A 13,378-nucleotide genomic window follows, 5' to 3' on the forward strand; every position below is an offset into this window, starting at 1 on the left:
TTGTACATTTTTGTGAATTGGGTTAGGGTATACATAGAGGAACACACATTGTCTTTGATAGATTTCGTTGACTGGCTAGCCACCAAGTAAGGGTCAGGCTTGTTCGTCCTTTGTTTTTTGCTGATTTGTACTTGGTATACTACGTGTATACCCTTTCTCTAGCGTTTTGACTCTTAATGAATTTTCTTTACCTATCAAAAAAAATCTAGAAAACTATTTTTCATATTTTAGATCCAATTAGAATTTTCTTCTTGAAAACAATGAGAACTATTTTTAAAAATTGTTCTCAAAAACTTGTTTGAGAATTGTTTTAATAGATACTATCAAACTAGCCTTGGATTTCTATTTATTCTTTTAAGTGCTACACCAAGTTACTTCTTTAGTAGACTTGGTAGCACGCATATAAGTTTTTGTATGTGTTTTGGCATCCGATGAATGAATTTCTTGAGTCTTTCTACATCTTAGATTTCATGAGTTTGTTGTAATTTTTACACTTTTGTTATTCATAGATTTTGTAAGTGATTTTTTAAGCTTAGGATTCATTAGGTCATGGACTCATGCTTGTGGATGAGCTCAAAATCTGGTATGCATTTTGAGGCAATGGAGTGCCTTGTCTTTGTATAAGTTGGGAAATTTCATCAACAAACAAAAATAAAAATTTAGTTTAATTATTTTTACTCACATGAGAATTTTCTTGTTTGTCCATTTTTTTTATAGGTAAAAAAAAAAAAGCTTTAAAAAGCATTAAAGCAAGCGCAACATTGTACATAGGGTGTATACAATGGCCGCCAAAAAGAAGACTAAAAAAAGATGGGGAAACAAAAACGGCTTCCTCCCTTAATGAGGACTCAACCAATCAATAAAGTCATACAAGGATGTTGGGTCTTCAACTATGCACAACTTGGTCCAAGAAAACAAGTTACAAAAAAACAATCTTTTTAATCTTTGATAGAAAGCTCCGTATTTTCAAATGATCTTATTTTTCTCCTTCCAAATTGTTTAAAAAAGTTGCAAAGGAGATGTTCCCTACACTTTTTTTTCTTTCCTCCCAACAAAGGACCCACGCCAACCTATCAAGGTCTCTCTTGTTGAGAAAGTTAACACCTAGGAAACTCTAAGAGAGAGAACAAAAGCTGTCACAAACACCTTGTTGTACCACAATATAGCAAAATATGGTTAATCGACTCTTCCTGGACATGGCGAAGGAAACATCTGGCAGTAAGGGACCATCCTCTCTTTTGAAGCTGATCTAAAGTCAAAGCTTTACCTCATGATGCTTCCCAAGCAAAGAACTCGCCTTAGGAGAAACCAAGAATTCCAAACAACTGCATTTGGGAAAGGGGCTAAACTGCCAGCTTTAAGCAAAATAAAGGGACTTCACAAAGAAAGAGCCATTCTTAGTCTCCAACCAAATCACTTTATCTTCTCCTCCCTCATCCACCGCCTTATCTTAAAGCCTTAAAAGAAACGTTCCACACTCTCAATCTCCTAATCATTTAGACGTTTAGAGAAGCTAGGGGCCCAACAACCGCTAACATTAGATTGATTCCACAGATCCGCCACCCATGCCTCCTTTGAACTAGCCAAGACAAATAAGGAGGGAAAGGAAACACAAAACGGTTCATTACTACACCACATATCTTTTCAAAACTTTACCCTCCTACCATTGCCCATAGAAAAAGAGACTCTACTACTAACAATTGCCCACAGTTTCCTTATGGCTTTCCATAACCTAACCTCGTACCAATCACTCACTTCCTTAAAACACCACCCCTTTCCAATTCCCCAAATTTGCCCCTTATAACTTGTTTCCAAAATGCCTGCCTTTTCATTGCAAACTACCAAATCCACTTGTTAGGAAGAGCCTTGTTGAGCAAGGCAAGACGCCAAACTCCTAGGCCCCCTTACTCTTGGTTGAACAAATAGTAGCTAATTCTCTGCATGAGGTTTTCTCTCTAAATTCCTTCCACTCTAAAGAAAGTCCCTTTGAATATGTTCCAACCTCACCCTCACTATCATCGACATCTAGAATAACGACATAAAGTAGATAGGCAAGTTAGGTAAAGTGCTTTGAATTAGTGTTGGCCTCCCCCTTTTGGAAATATATTGTCTTTTCCATATTGTCAGTCTTTTGCAGAACCTCTCTTCCACTCTATCCCAAATCGCCAAAGAGTTTGGAGGAGTATCTAGAGGAAGCTCCAAATAAGTGGTTGGAAGAGCTCCCACCTTACACCCTAGAATAGAAGCCAGACCTTCCAAGTTTTCCACCCTCCTAACTGGTATAAGCTCACTCTTGCTTAGATTTATTTTTATGCCCGAAATGGCCTCATTCTTGTTTGTACATTTGGAATCACGTAGTAATTCCAACAACAGAAAATGTGCATATTGACAGTCCATCCATGTTAGAAATAAGGGAAACCTATTTTTCGGTTGTGCTTTTTATGTCTGAGTTAATGCAGTTCACAATTAAGTTTTTTCAATGGATATGGATCATTTGTAGAGGATGGTATTAACACTTGCCACATATATTGATAAATTGGCACTTGCCATATATTTTCCATTTCTATCTTTAATTAATTGATGATTTACGTACTTTTTATTTATTCTTGTTATTATGTTTTTTTTCATGTTTCTAAGATATCAACCATGTTGTTTTGGTTTTGGGTAGGGCATGAATATATCTTTTAGGTTTATTGCTCATATGATATTCTTTTCTTTCAATATAGGATGATTGGTGAAATAGGATCAAAGCATTTGGATTTGTTACCTGAAATTATACCAGTTTTGATATCTCTTTTGAAAGATGGTACACCTGCAGTTGCCCGACAAGCCATAACTTGTGCAGTTGACTTATTTCGTTGTACACTTGAAAAAGTTGCAATTCAGGTGCGTTCATAGTCTGAATATATCACATGGTATTATATCTTAATGTGCATTTACTTAAGCCAAAGGTCTGTTTGGGAATTGTTTTTGAGAACAGTTTTCTGTTCTCCAAAACAAAAAATACAGAAAATACGTTGGACAATCAAAAACTATTTTTCTATTTTCTGTTCTTAAGAATAGAAATCAAGGTGTTTTCAGAGAACATCTTTTAGTTGTTTTATGTTATTTTCACTTATTTTCTGAGAGTCGTTTTAAGAAATAATTATACAAATATGTAAAATGATTAAAAATAAAATATTATATATAAAAATGATTTTTAAAACATATTTAAAACTATTAAAAATAGATTAAAAACATTTTATGTTTCCAAATAGACTTTTGTTCTACAAAAATTGAAGAATAGTTTTCAAAAACTGTTCTTAAAAACTATTTTTTAGAATTGTTTTCGAAAATAGTTACCAAACAAGCCCTTAGCCTCTCAAAAAATTAAGGTGCAAGTTCTTTTAATCAAATAAGGACTAAAAAGAAGGGCCCTCCATAGCCCCCATCAAAACTAGTCTTGAATTGACAAGTTTGAAGTCACTCCAGTTTTTTGTAAATCCCCGAAGACAATGTGTGGCATGGCTGGGTCAAACATGGTCAAAGAGATGTATTTTGAATAGTGCAAGGACAATGAGGTGGATGGGTTTAATTAGAATCAAATGGTATTCATTTTTTCATTTGATAGGTAAGAGAAATATTTTAAAGGAACCAGCAGGGGTGAACCCTGGTCCACAGGTGTAAAGACGGAGCACGTAGAAACAACAACCACTAACTAGGCCTTAGCTAATGACAAACTATCATGAAATCCAAAGGGGACAAGCTTCCTGTCCTAAGTTATTGGTTAAGCATGGTTTGAAGTTATTGTTGTTAAACTCCTTAACTGCTGTAGAAACCTTAAAAGGTTTACATGGATAAACCAAAACTAAATACTAGATAATTATTAATATACTTTAATTCTATCTTTAGTTTCTATCTGACTCTATCTTTTAGTTTCTATCCGACCCTCATAGTATGTCCTTGTCTTCTTCCTAAAATAACTCGGAACTTTCACCCTCGAAGATTTTCAGGAAAGAGCAAAATGGAAGCTGAATATGTTGAAAAAAATGACAAAATCTTTGACTTATCATGTGTGTATGTTTGGTCTTGCGTTAATTGTTATGTTCATTGTGTGTGAACCACACTGCAGGACAACTACATCATCTATTTATTAAATCTATGCATTTCTGATATCTCATTTGAATTTGTTGCTATAATATGTCAGGGATTATATTCTAGTGAGTTGGATGTTTCACTTGAATCGTCATGGGAATGGATGCTGAAATTCAAGGACAAAATCTACTCAATAGCATTTCAAGTAAGCCATATTTCTAATTGTGAGATACTCATGTTGGTTATGTACATTTTCTGATTTACTGTAACTACATCCTCACAAGCCCGGGAGTGATGGTAGAAGGTTGCTGGCACTGAAGTTTGTTGAATCTGTTATTCTTCTTTATACACCTGATCCTAATGGTTCTTCAGATCCACCTTCTAATCAGCCCTCTGAAGGTAACTGCTTGCCTTTCTGCTCTAGGTCTTAAATACGAAAGTACTCTTAGTATGCTATTAACTAGTTCTTCAATTACATTAGCTGCTCATGTATTTTGTAGGGAAGTTTGTGGAATTTAATATATCTTGGCTTCGTGGAGGACATCCTGTACTCAATGTTGGAGATTTATCAATTCAAGCTAGTCAAAGTTTGGGTTTGTTGCTTGATCAGCTTAGGTTTCCCACAGTGAAATCTATCAGTAACTCAATGATCATTGTGCTTATCAACAGGTATATAATCTTTTCTCATCCCATCAAATGAGCACAGTTAGCTTGATGTGATTGAATTGGCCATTTGGAGAAAGCTCATCAGATTTTCATGTTAGGGGCATAGGGTTTCTATTATTTGTACATTACTTCTCATTAAAATTAAATTCAATTCATGTACATAAAAATAGAAGAGCCATCATCACCAGCCCCACTCATGTAATGTGGTTTGTGATGTAAAACCACTGGAAGCTTTCAAGTTGTGCCTCTTCTTTTGTAGCTATCTTTCCCATCTTTACAGTCATAATTGCCCCTCTTTCCCCTATGGAAAAATGGAAAGAGTATCAGTACATTCATACAAAAGAAAAATTTTAAAGCCTTCTCTATTTTGGTTTTCTTTCTTTTTCTTTTTTTCCCTGTGTTCCATTGAAAACAATTACTGATTGGCTACTCAAAATCAAGGGGAGTGTTGAGATTCTTTGGCTTCTGATCTTCAAACTTGATAGGCTGCATGTTGCTTTTGTCATTTGTTCATTAAAAGATGTTTATGCCATTGCGTAGAGTTTTGATACTGCTTTCTAGTTTGTCACACATTATTTTGTTTTATGTTTCTTAACAGTCTTTCAGTAATAGCAAGGAAAAGACCATCATTCTATGGACGCATTCTGCCTGTTTTGCTTGGTCTGAATCCCTCAAGCTCTGTTATTGAAGGAGTGCATATTTCTGGGGCACATCACGCTTTAAGAAATGCCTTCCTCTCCTGCTTGAAATGCACTCACCCGGGTGCCGCACCGGTATTTCTTCCACTTTTGTTTATTAAATATATATCAGGTTTATCAAGGTTACGGCTGGAGAAAATTATATTAGGTTGATCAAGGTTATGGTTAGAGAAAATTTTCTAGCCTTCTCTATTAATGTGGCTCTATCAATGACAGGATTTCCAGGCTTGATATTAATTAGGCAAATTTGTATTAGTCTATTTATTTTAATTTTTTATTTTTATTTTTCTGATTGAATGGAACATCTATTTAAGTATGTGTAATAATCTATTCCTTGCTTATTCACAATTTATTTTATCTTTGGAAGGCACGTGAATATAAGCCTTAGAGCTCATGATGAATCAAAAACTCTAGGCAGATTTCACTAGTTGGAATCTCAGATCACTTTGGGTGTGTTTGGTTGATGGCTATCCTAATTTGGAAATGGCTTTCTTTTATATAAGTATATAACATGATCAGGTTTGTGGCGCACAAATCTTTGGAAGTTTTCATTCCTTAGATGTAACATGTCCTCTAAATTTATCTTTTTATTCCCATTCATAGGGAATGAGAATTAAAGAAAAGTATATGACCACTTTGTGTTCCCTTCTCGTTATTTATAAATAAATCTAATTTTTATAAATTTTATTTGAAGGACTATTATGTAAGAAAATTCCCAAGTATTTCTAAGATAATCAAATCGTAGAATAGGAATAAAATTTGAAGGGAATTTTAAATTCCCTACTTTAACCAATCAGGATAATGAAAATCACATATTCATTACATTCTGGGAATACATTTCATGAAATATGATTTTTGTTATTGAGTTTAGATGCCAGAAAACCAAACACGCTCTTTGGATTTGTGAATTGTGCCTCAAGGAGAGCCATTCATGAGACATGGGTACCATTCTTTAGGTTGCCTTGTGACTGAGTTATTCACTCTGAAATTAATAGAAAAGAAGGGGCTTAAATCAAGTTCCATGCTTAAAACCTGGTTTCCCTGTTTGAAACTTTCCTTCATTTCAACTGATGCACTTTTCTTTAACAGTCTGTGTTGGCTCTGTTGGTGTGGATGCTTGTTTTCCTGTTTAGCTGTTATATTCTTTTGTTTGCTGTTCTTGTTGGATGAATATATCATCTCTATTTGTATTCCTCTGATTTTTTTTTTTTTTCTTATAAATTGTTGTTTCCTATAAAAAGAATTTTAATTTACATTTAACAATTGGCCAAGTAGATTCTTTTTGGACCTCTAGATTGATGATTGAATGTGGTTTTTCTTTGTGCATGTAACTTGAAGTTCTTGAAGATTTGTGCCAATAAATTCTGTGTATGGACCTTTTCTGGTCAAGGAAAAAGAGTCTTGCTCAAGGAACTCAAGGAAGCAACTTTTATGAAACACAAATTCAACTTTAGAACTTATTTTGTACCTATTTTTTTTAACATGGGATGGGTTGAAATAAGTATATTGTCAAATTTCCTTTATTTATTACTCTCGCTTGTGTGTTTATAAATCCAACAAATTGGCATGTCATTTGAGTTGGCATTGAATATCCTTTCTAATTCAATCAGCTCTATGAAGGATTTACAGCCACAGTTTTTTGAACATGAATGCTAAATTTTGCCAATGTAAGCATGTAGCTCCAAACAGAGATGCATGGAGAAAATGGATTAATGTACCAACCTCAAGTTGTGAGTATCAGGGGTTTGTTGAGTTGGATTGAGGTTGTTTTTTTTTTTTTTTCTGTCTGGGTTGAGTGTTGTTGATGTCAATGATGAATTTTTTACTGGTTGGTGTCTTAGCAGGAAGACAGGAGTCCCATGCCAAAAGCTAATGTACTTTTTGATTTTTTTTAAATATCTTAATCTCCCAAAAAAGAAATCATCTTTGTCAGAATTTTTGTCATATGACCTTTTTGCACTTTGCTGACGTCTTAAATTGTTGAAGTGGCATGTATTAGATAGATTATTTTTCCAGTTAACATGGAAAGCAGAAGTTTGCAGTTTCTATTTTGAAAATGCAATGATATGAATGAAAAACATGGATTTATTGAATCTTTTGGTTTCTGAAGTGGAGGGATCGTTTAGTTGATGCCTTGAATGAAATGAAAGTTGGAGGTTTGGCAGAACAAGCTCTTCGAGAAGTTTGCAAGATTAATGGAAGTGTACTGGAGGGAAAAGACGATTCATCAATTGTTAAGGTGTTTTTCATGTCTATTTCTTGATTCATTAGTTATTTAGATTGCATATTTAATATTGAGATGCACTAGCACACTTGGGACGACTCATTCCATTAAGCAAGAACCTGGGACACATGAACACTCAGTTATGTCAAGCTTCTTAGTATGTCTTGAAATCTTTACAGGAAGAGAAGCCCTCAGTTAAATCATGTGATGCTGTGCACGTTACCCTGGGAAGGAAAAGATCTGGAGTGCACGATATTGGTGACCTGGTTGAAGATGATGATGTGTCTGGAAAACGTGTCAGAACAGAATCTACTGTTGCGGAGGAACCATCTAAAGAGTCAAGTAGGGATCTTACTTCAGTTCAGAATGTCAGTCCTATTGGACTAAAAAGTTCTAGAGGAGATGAAGATACAGGACCAGTGCAACAACTTGTTGCAATGTTTGGTGCCTTGGTCGCTCAAGGGGAAAAAGCTGTTGGATCTTTAGGGATCCTTATTTCAAGTATCTCCACTGACTTGCTAGCTGAGGTAGTAATGGCCAATATGCGACACATTCCTCCTGAACGTCCTAAAGATGAAGGGGAGGAAGAATCATTGCTAAATATGGGTTCTAATGCAAGTACAGTTGGGAGTGATACTCAGGCCAAACGTTTGCCGCCATTTTTGGCCCGTTTTCCGCAGATAGTTGCACTATTAGATGCTCAACAGTCAGCATCCAATGATATTGTGGTACAATTTTCTTCTTCTGTCAACAATCATCCTGTGCCATCTCCCTCCCTTTTCCTTTCCTTTTCTTCATTTTCCCTTGGGTGGGGGGTTGGTTCCTCTTATTGTGCTGAATTCTGTGTGCGCCTTTTTTTTTTTCTTTTTTCTTTTTTCTTTTTCTGTGGTTGGGGGAGGTGGGTTTTGGTCCCTATTAGATCTTTCTTTTAGCTGTGCATATTTTCCAAAATTGCAGAAATCTCAAGGAGAGGAGGAGCATCATGTAGCGACTGTAGCTGATAGTGATTTGGCTTGTGGTGACATGGATTGTGGAACTGAACAGGGAATGGATTCTGCTGGTGTACCATTTTCTTCCAATGTTGTTCCATCTGCAATAGAGAACTTTTCAGCTACATCATACGAGATCCGTGATGTGGGGAATCTAGAGAGTATACCTGGTCTGGACTCAACTGCTCATGATGATAGATTTGTAGAGACACTTGCTGCTTCTTCCTTGGCCTCTGCTGATCTAGAAGAAGGCAGTCAAGAACAAGTTACAAGTTTGGGTAGAAGGTCACAACTAGATTTACTTCCATCAATGTCAACTGATAGGTCTGAGGAGCTTAGCCCAAAATCTGCTCTTACAGATGCCAACAGCATAATCTCCTCAACAGAAACTTCAGCTGGGTTGTCTAGTCAATTTGTCCTGCCTAAGTTGTTAGCACCTGTTATCGACCTCACTGATGAACAGAAGGATCTTATACAAAAGTTAGCTTATGCGCGCATTGTTGATGCTTATAAGCAAATAGCAGTTGCTGGAGGTTCACATGTCCGGTTTTCTTTACTTGCTTATTTAGGAGTTCAGGTAGCAATCCTAGCTTACAGAATAGATTAATCATATTCTGAAGTGCTTGTTAAATTCTTTATCAGTTGGTTAGTTGATTAATATCGATGATTCTTAATATTCTATTTTCAATTTTAGTTTTATATGGTTTCATAATTTTGTTACTTCATGGACTTAGCATTCTTTTTGAGTTTTGTCAATTTGAATTAACTTCTTACAAGTTTATGTCATTTCTTGTTTTATCACTTTTTCTGTCTGATACCTCATTCTGACTACTTTTTTTATGGACATGTTGCATGGGTTGTCTGGTATCTTTTACTGCCAGATAGACTTTCTTAGGACCTTTCTTTCTCATATATTTTTTTGATATACTTTTTTTTCTTAATCAGAACAAAATATTCATTGATAAGGATTTAACAGTACATGGGAAGGCTGAGTAATCCTTCCCAAATATACAAACTCTGATAAAAAGAATAGGTGGATAAGTTTTCTCCAATATACAAACATGACATATGCCTTGATGTAATACCGCATGAAACAATACAAAGGAAAAGTGACTCTACTGTCTATAGGGATCAATACATCTCTTACAAAAAGAGACCAAAGCTTTGCTCCACATTTTGTTTTTTTTTTTTAACTCTTTTGATTTACACACCAAATTCCAATTGAGCTAAATAACATTGGGAAGGTGCCCTTAAAAGCTGTAGTTGTTGAAGCTCAAAAGGAGGATTAGAAATAAATTAGGTCTTGTATCGACTCTATAGTTCTCTACTTGTTTTCAAGAATCCTTGATGTAGGTAAATGCTCAAATGGATGTCTACAATGAAGCTAGTGGGCTAGGGTTTATATCTTTTAGGGGTTAAGGAGAGGAACAAGGAATATAATTTATGGTAGCAAAAAAATGAAATAAAAGTATAGAGGAAGAAGATAAGAAGAAGGGATAAAAACCTTAGAATCTACCAAGGCCTTCTTGGAATTTCACCTAGAAGAAAAACAATGGAGTGTCACCATTGAGAATTGCAACATTTGCAAAAAATAAAATAAAATGCGCCTAATATTATTTAATCACTCTTATCTTGGTTTACATTAGTTAACCTCATTTATATGCTTCTGTAAGAAGTTTAAATTCTATTAGGATTTTAAGATTATGACTCTAATTCTAATTCTCCTATTATACTATCCAAATCAGAATGAGGAAAGCAAATGCAATAAAATTTTGTCTCTAATTATACTCCCCAAACCCTTAAAAGGAAATAACCATCATGTCACTTATGCTCCTTGGAGGAGCCAAATCAGGCCTAGCTAGTTTGAATAGCTTGTGCTATTGCCCCAAAATCATTAATAATATAAAAAAAATGGTCAATTGATTCTCAACTCCCTATACACATAATGCAATGGTCAAGACTAAGCATTTCATGAGATCTTCTCCCCTATAGCAAGTCATTGGTATTAACTTTCTTATTAGCCACTAACCAAGCATAAGCCTTGGCCTTATATGAGGCTTTAGATTTTGATATGAATTTTGTTAGACAGAAATGCATAGGAGGTCATAGATTGGATAAGTTTAAAAGGAAAGATTTTTCTGCGAATAGGCCTAAAGAAGATAATGACTAGACTCGTACATGAAGGACAAAGGGTGACAAGTGCACGTGAGAGAGAAATGACACGGGTCTTTCAAGATTCTCTATCCCCAAATTAGTGAGGTTATGATGAAAGTTAAGGTTCCAAGAAAAAGATACCAAGGATTGATGGAATAGGAGAATTTGTAGTTTTCACAACTCTGAAAAGATTTGAAAATTGAGGGCATAGAGGTTGTTTTCCCTGCCACAAGCCTTCCAAAAAATGAATCTTTGCCCCATCACCCATCATCCATCACAAAATGAGTATGCCCAGAAATATCATAGAAAACCTATGCAATGGCCCTCTAAGGGCACCTATGCAACCACCTGGCTAGAATGTTGGCACCCCAACCATTGAATGTGTCCCATAAATGGTCAATATTGCCTTATGCTAAAGAGCAGCACTTTTCCTAGGAAACCTTGAAAGCCACTTTCCTAAGAGGCTCTATCCCTTAATGAAAACTTCTCAAACCCTAAGCCCCCTTCCACCTTAGGTTTCCACACTAGGTCCAACTAATGAGATGATCTCTCTCCCCTCTCCAATGCTGGACCAAAAAAAATCCCTTTGTATTTTCTCAGTCTTTGTTGTCATTGCTAATGGAATTTTGTACAAAGAGAAGAACACTTTTGCTTTGTCCCAACTTTAATTCTCTGGGTAATGTTCCTTTCTATCTCTAGTTCTGCATGGAAATTTAAACCTAGTTTATTTATTTTTCAATAAAAGAAAAATTGTGATATGGTTGCTCTTTGGCATTCCCTGGACATCAATCTTCTACTCTCATTTTTTGCCAAATATATAGATTTGTATTTATATTCTCATACCATCTGTATCTATCTATTATCCTGTTTATGTTCCATATCTTGTGATTAATATTTATATCTGCAGGTTTCTTTTTCCCTTAACATGCCTTAGAGATTATTGAGAAAAGTTGTATAATGCAAATTTGGTGCATGATCTCATAATATGTACTCAACCTCACCGATTATTGAGAGGATTATCTGGTTACATTATTTCTTATTCACTCAACAATTGTTTTTGTTTATATTTATATTTTTATTTTCTATTTATGTTCTTTTTTTTTTTCAGTTTCCTTTGGAGTTAGACCCATGGGAAGATCTAAAACAGCATATTATGTCAGATTATTTGAATCATGAGGTGAGTTAAAATTCCAAGTTTATTTTGTGGACTAGTTAACTCTGTTACTAAGCATTTGAAACTGAGTTACATGATTGTGTACAATTAGTTCACCTTCAATGCTCCATTTATCCATACTAAAGAAAATGGGATAAAATAAAATAAATCGAGGTGAGTAAAAATTCCAAGTTTATTTTGTTGGCTGGTTAACTCTGTTAGCATGCATTTCAGAATGAAGTCATAAGCAAATGAAATTAGTTCATCTTGAATACTCCATTGCTCATTTTAACCACAAATCCTAAAAATAAATCACATAAGATGGAAGAAAAAAAAGGAACTGGATTAACCATTTGCTTCTTGCTTATATGCTTAGTTAGCTGCAAATTACTTTCAGACATGTCTTTGTTTGACTAAAAAGTTGAAAACCAATAATAAAAATAAGAATTAAAACAATATTTAGATCCATTAGTTTTTCTCTTTCCTTTTCTTGTAAACCCTGAATAATCAGCCAAACAAATCTTCTAGCTTGTAATGTGACTATCACATTTTCAGAAATTCATCCTTTGTGTAGGAGTTGAAAACTGGGGGAAAAGGTGAAAATAAAAGAACAAATAAGAAGAGAGAGGGATCATGGTTTGCTAGTCTGACTAACCTATCAAAAAAAAAGAAAAAAAAAGAAAATAGTTTGCTAATCTGACTACTGGCTTAGATACTTAGATTAATCTCCATGCATGTTGTATGGATGGAAGAGTTTTGAACCTTAATTAGTTTGATATTTGGGTTCTAAGAAAAAGAGAAGGGTGGTTAAGGATTTTCTGAGATCAGAAAAGCCGGATGTAGTGATGATTCAAGAATCTAAAAAGGAGGAGTGTGACAGAAGGTTTGTGGGTAGTGTTTGGTCAGCCAGAAATAAAGGTTGGGCAGCTCTTCCGGCAAGTGGGGCTTCGGGTGGGATTTTGGTCATATGGGACTCTAAAAAGTTGCGTAGGGAGGAAGTAGTGTTAGGCTCATTTTCGGTCTCAATCAAGTTCGCGTTGGATGGATGCGAATCTTTGTGGTTATCTGCAGTTTATGGCCCAAACAACTCAGCTCTAAGGAAGGATTTTTGGGTGGAGCTTTCAGACATTGTTGGGCTCTCTCATCCGCGTTGGTGTGTGGGCGGTGACTTTAATGTTATAAGGAGAAGTTCAGAAAAATTGGGTGGTTCTAGATTAACCCCAAGCATGAAGGATTTTGATGACTTCATAAGAGATTGCGAATTGATAGATTCACCTTTAAGGAGCGCATCATATACTTGGTCAAACATGCAAGAGAATCCAGTATGCAAGAGATTAGATCGCTTCTTGTACTCAAATGAGTGGGAACAAGTATTTCCTCAAAGTCTTCAAGGAGTACTGCCAAGGTGGACTTCGGATCA

At 35.3% G+C, this 13,378-nt stretch overlaps 1 protein-coding gene across 2 annotated transcripts in view; it reads left to right on the forward strand.

Moving 5' to 3' along the window:
- LOC117920242 overlaps positions 1-13,378 on the forward strand; it is a 46,989-nt gene that overhangs the window by 5,504 nt on the left and 28,107 nt on the right. For both annotated transcript variants that reach the window (XR_004652222.1, XM_034837666.1), the window contains exons 2-10: positions 2,727-2,886; positions 4,187-4,279; positions 4,359-4,473; positions 4,575-4,743; positions 5,339-5,513; positions 7,549-7,677; positions 7,842-8,390; positions 8,620-9,228; positions 11,914-11,982. Coding sequence is in view for 1 of the 2 variants with exons in the window: in XM_034837666.1 (XP_034693557.1) it covers positions 2,727-2,886; positions 4,187-4,279; positions 4,359-4,473; positions 4,575-4,743; positions 5,339-5,513; positions 7,549-7,677; positions 7,842-8,390; positions 8,620-9,228; positions 11,914-11,982 (2,068 nt within the window). In the remaining variant the exon portion in view is untranslated. The remainder of the gene's footprint in view (positions 1-2,726; positions 2,887-4,186; positions 4,280-4,358; positions 4,474-4,574; positions 4,744-5,338; positions 5,514-7,548; positions 7,678-7,841; positions 8,391-8,619; positions 9,229-11,913; positions 11,983-13,378) is intronic.

The sequence above is a fragment of the Vitis riparia genome, chromosome 8, assembly GCF_004353265.1.
Source record: "Vitis riparia cultivar Riparia Gloire de Montpellier isolate 1030 chromosome 8, EGFV_Vit.rip_1.0, whole genome shotgun sequence".
Lineage (NCBI taxonomy): Eukaryota > Viridiplantae > Streptophyta > Magnoliopsida > Vitales > Vitaceae > Vitis > Vitis riparia.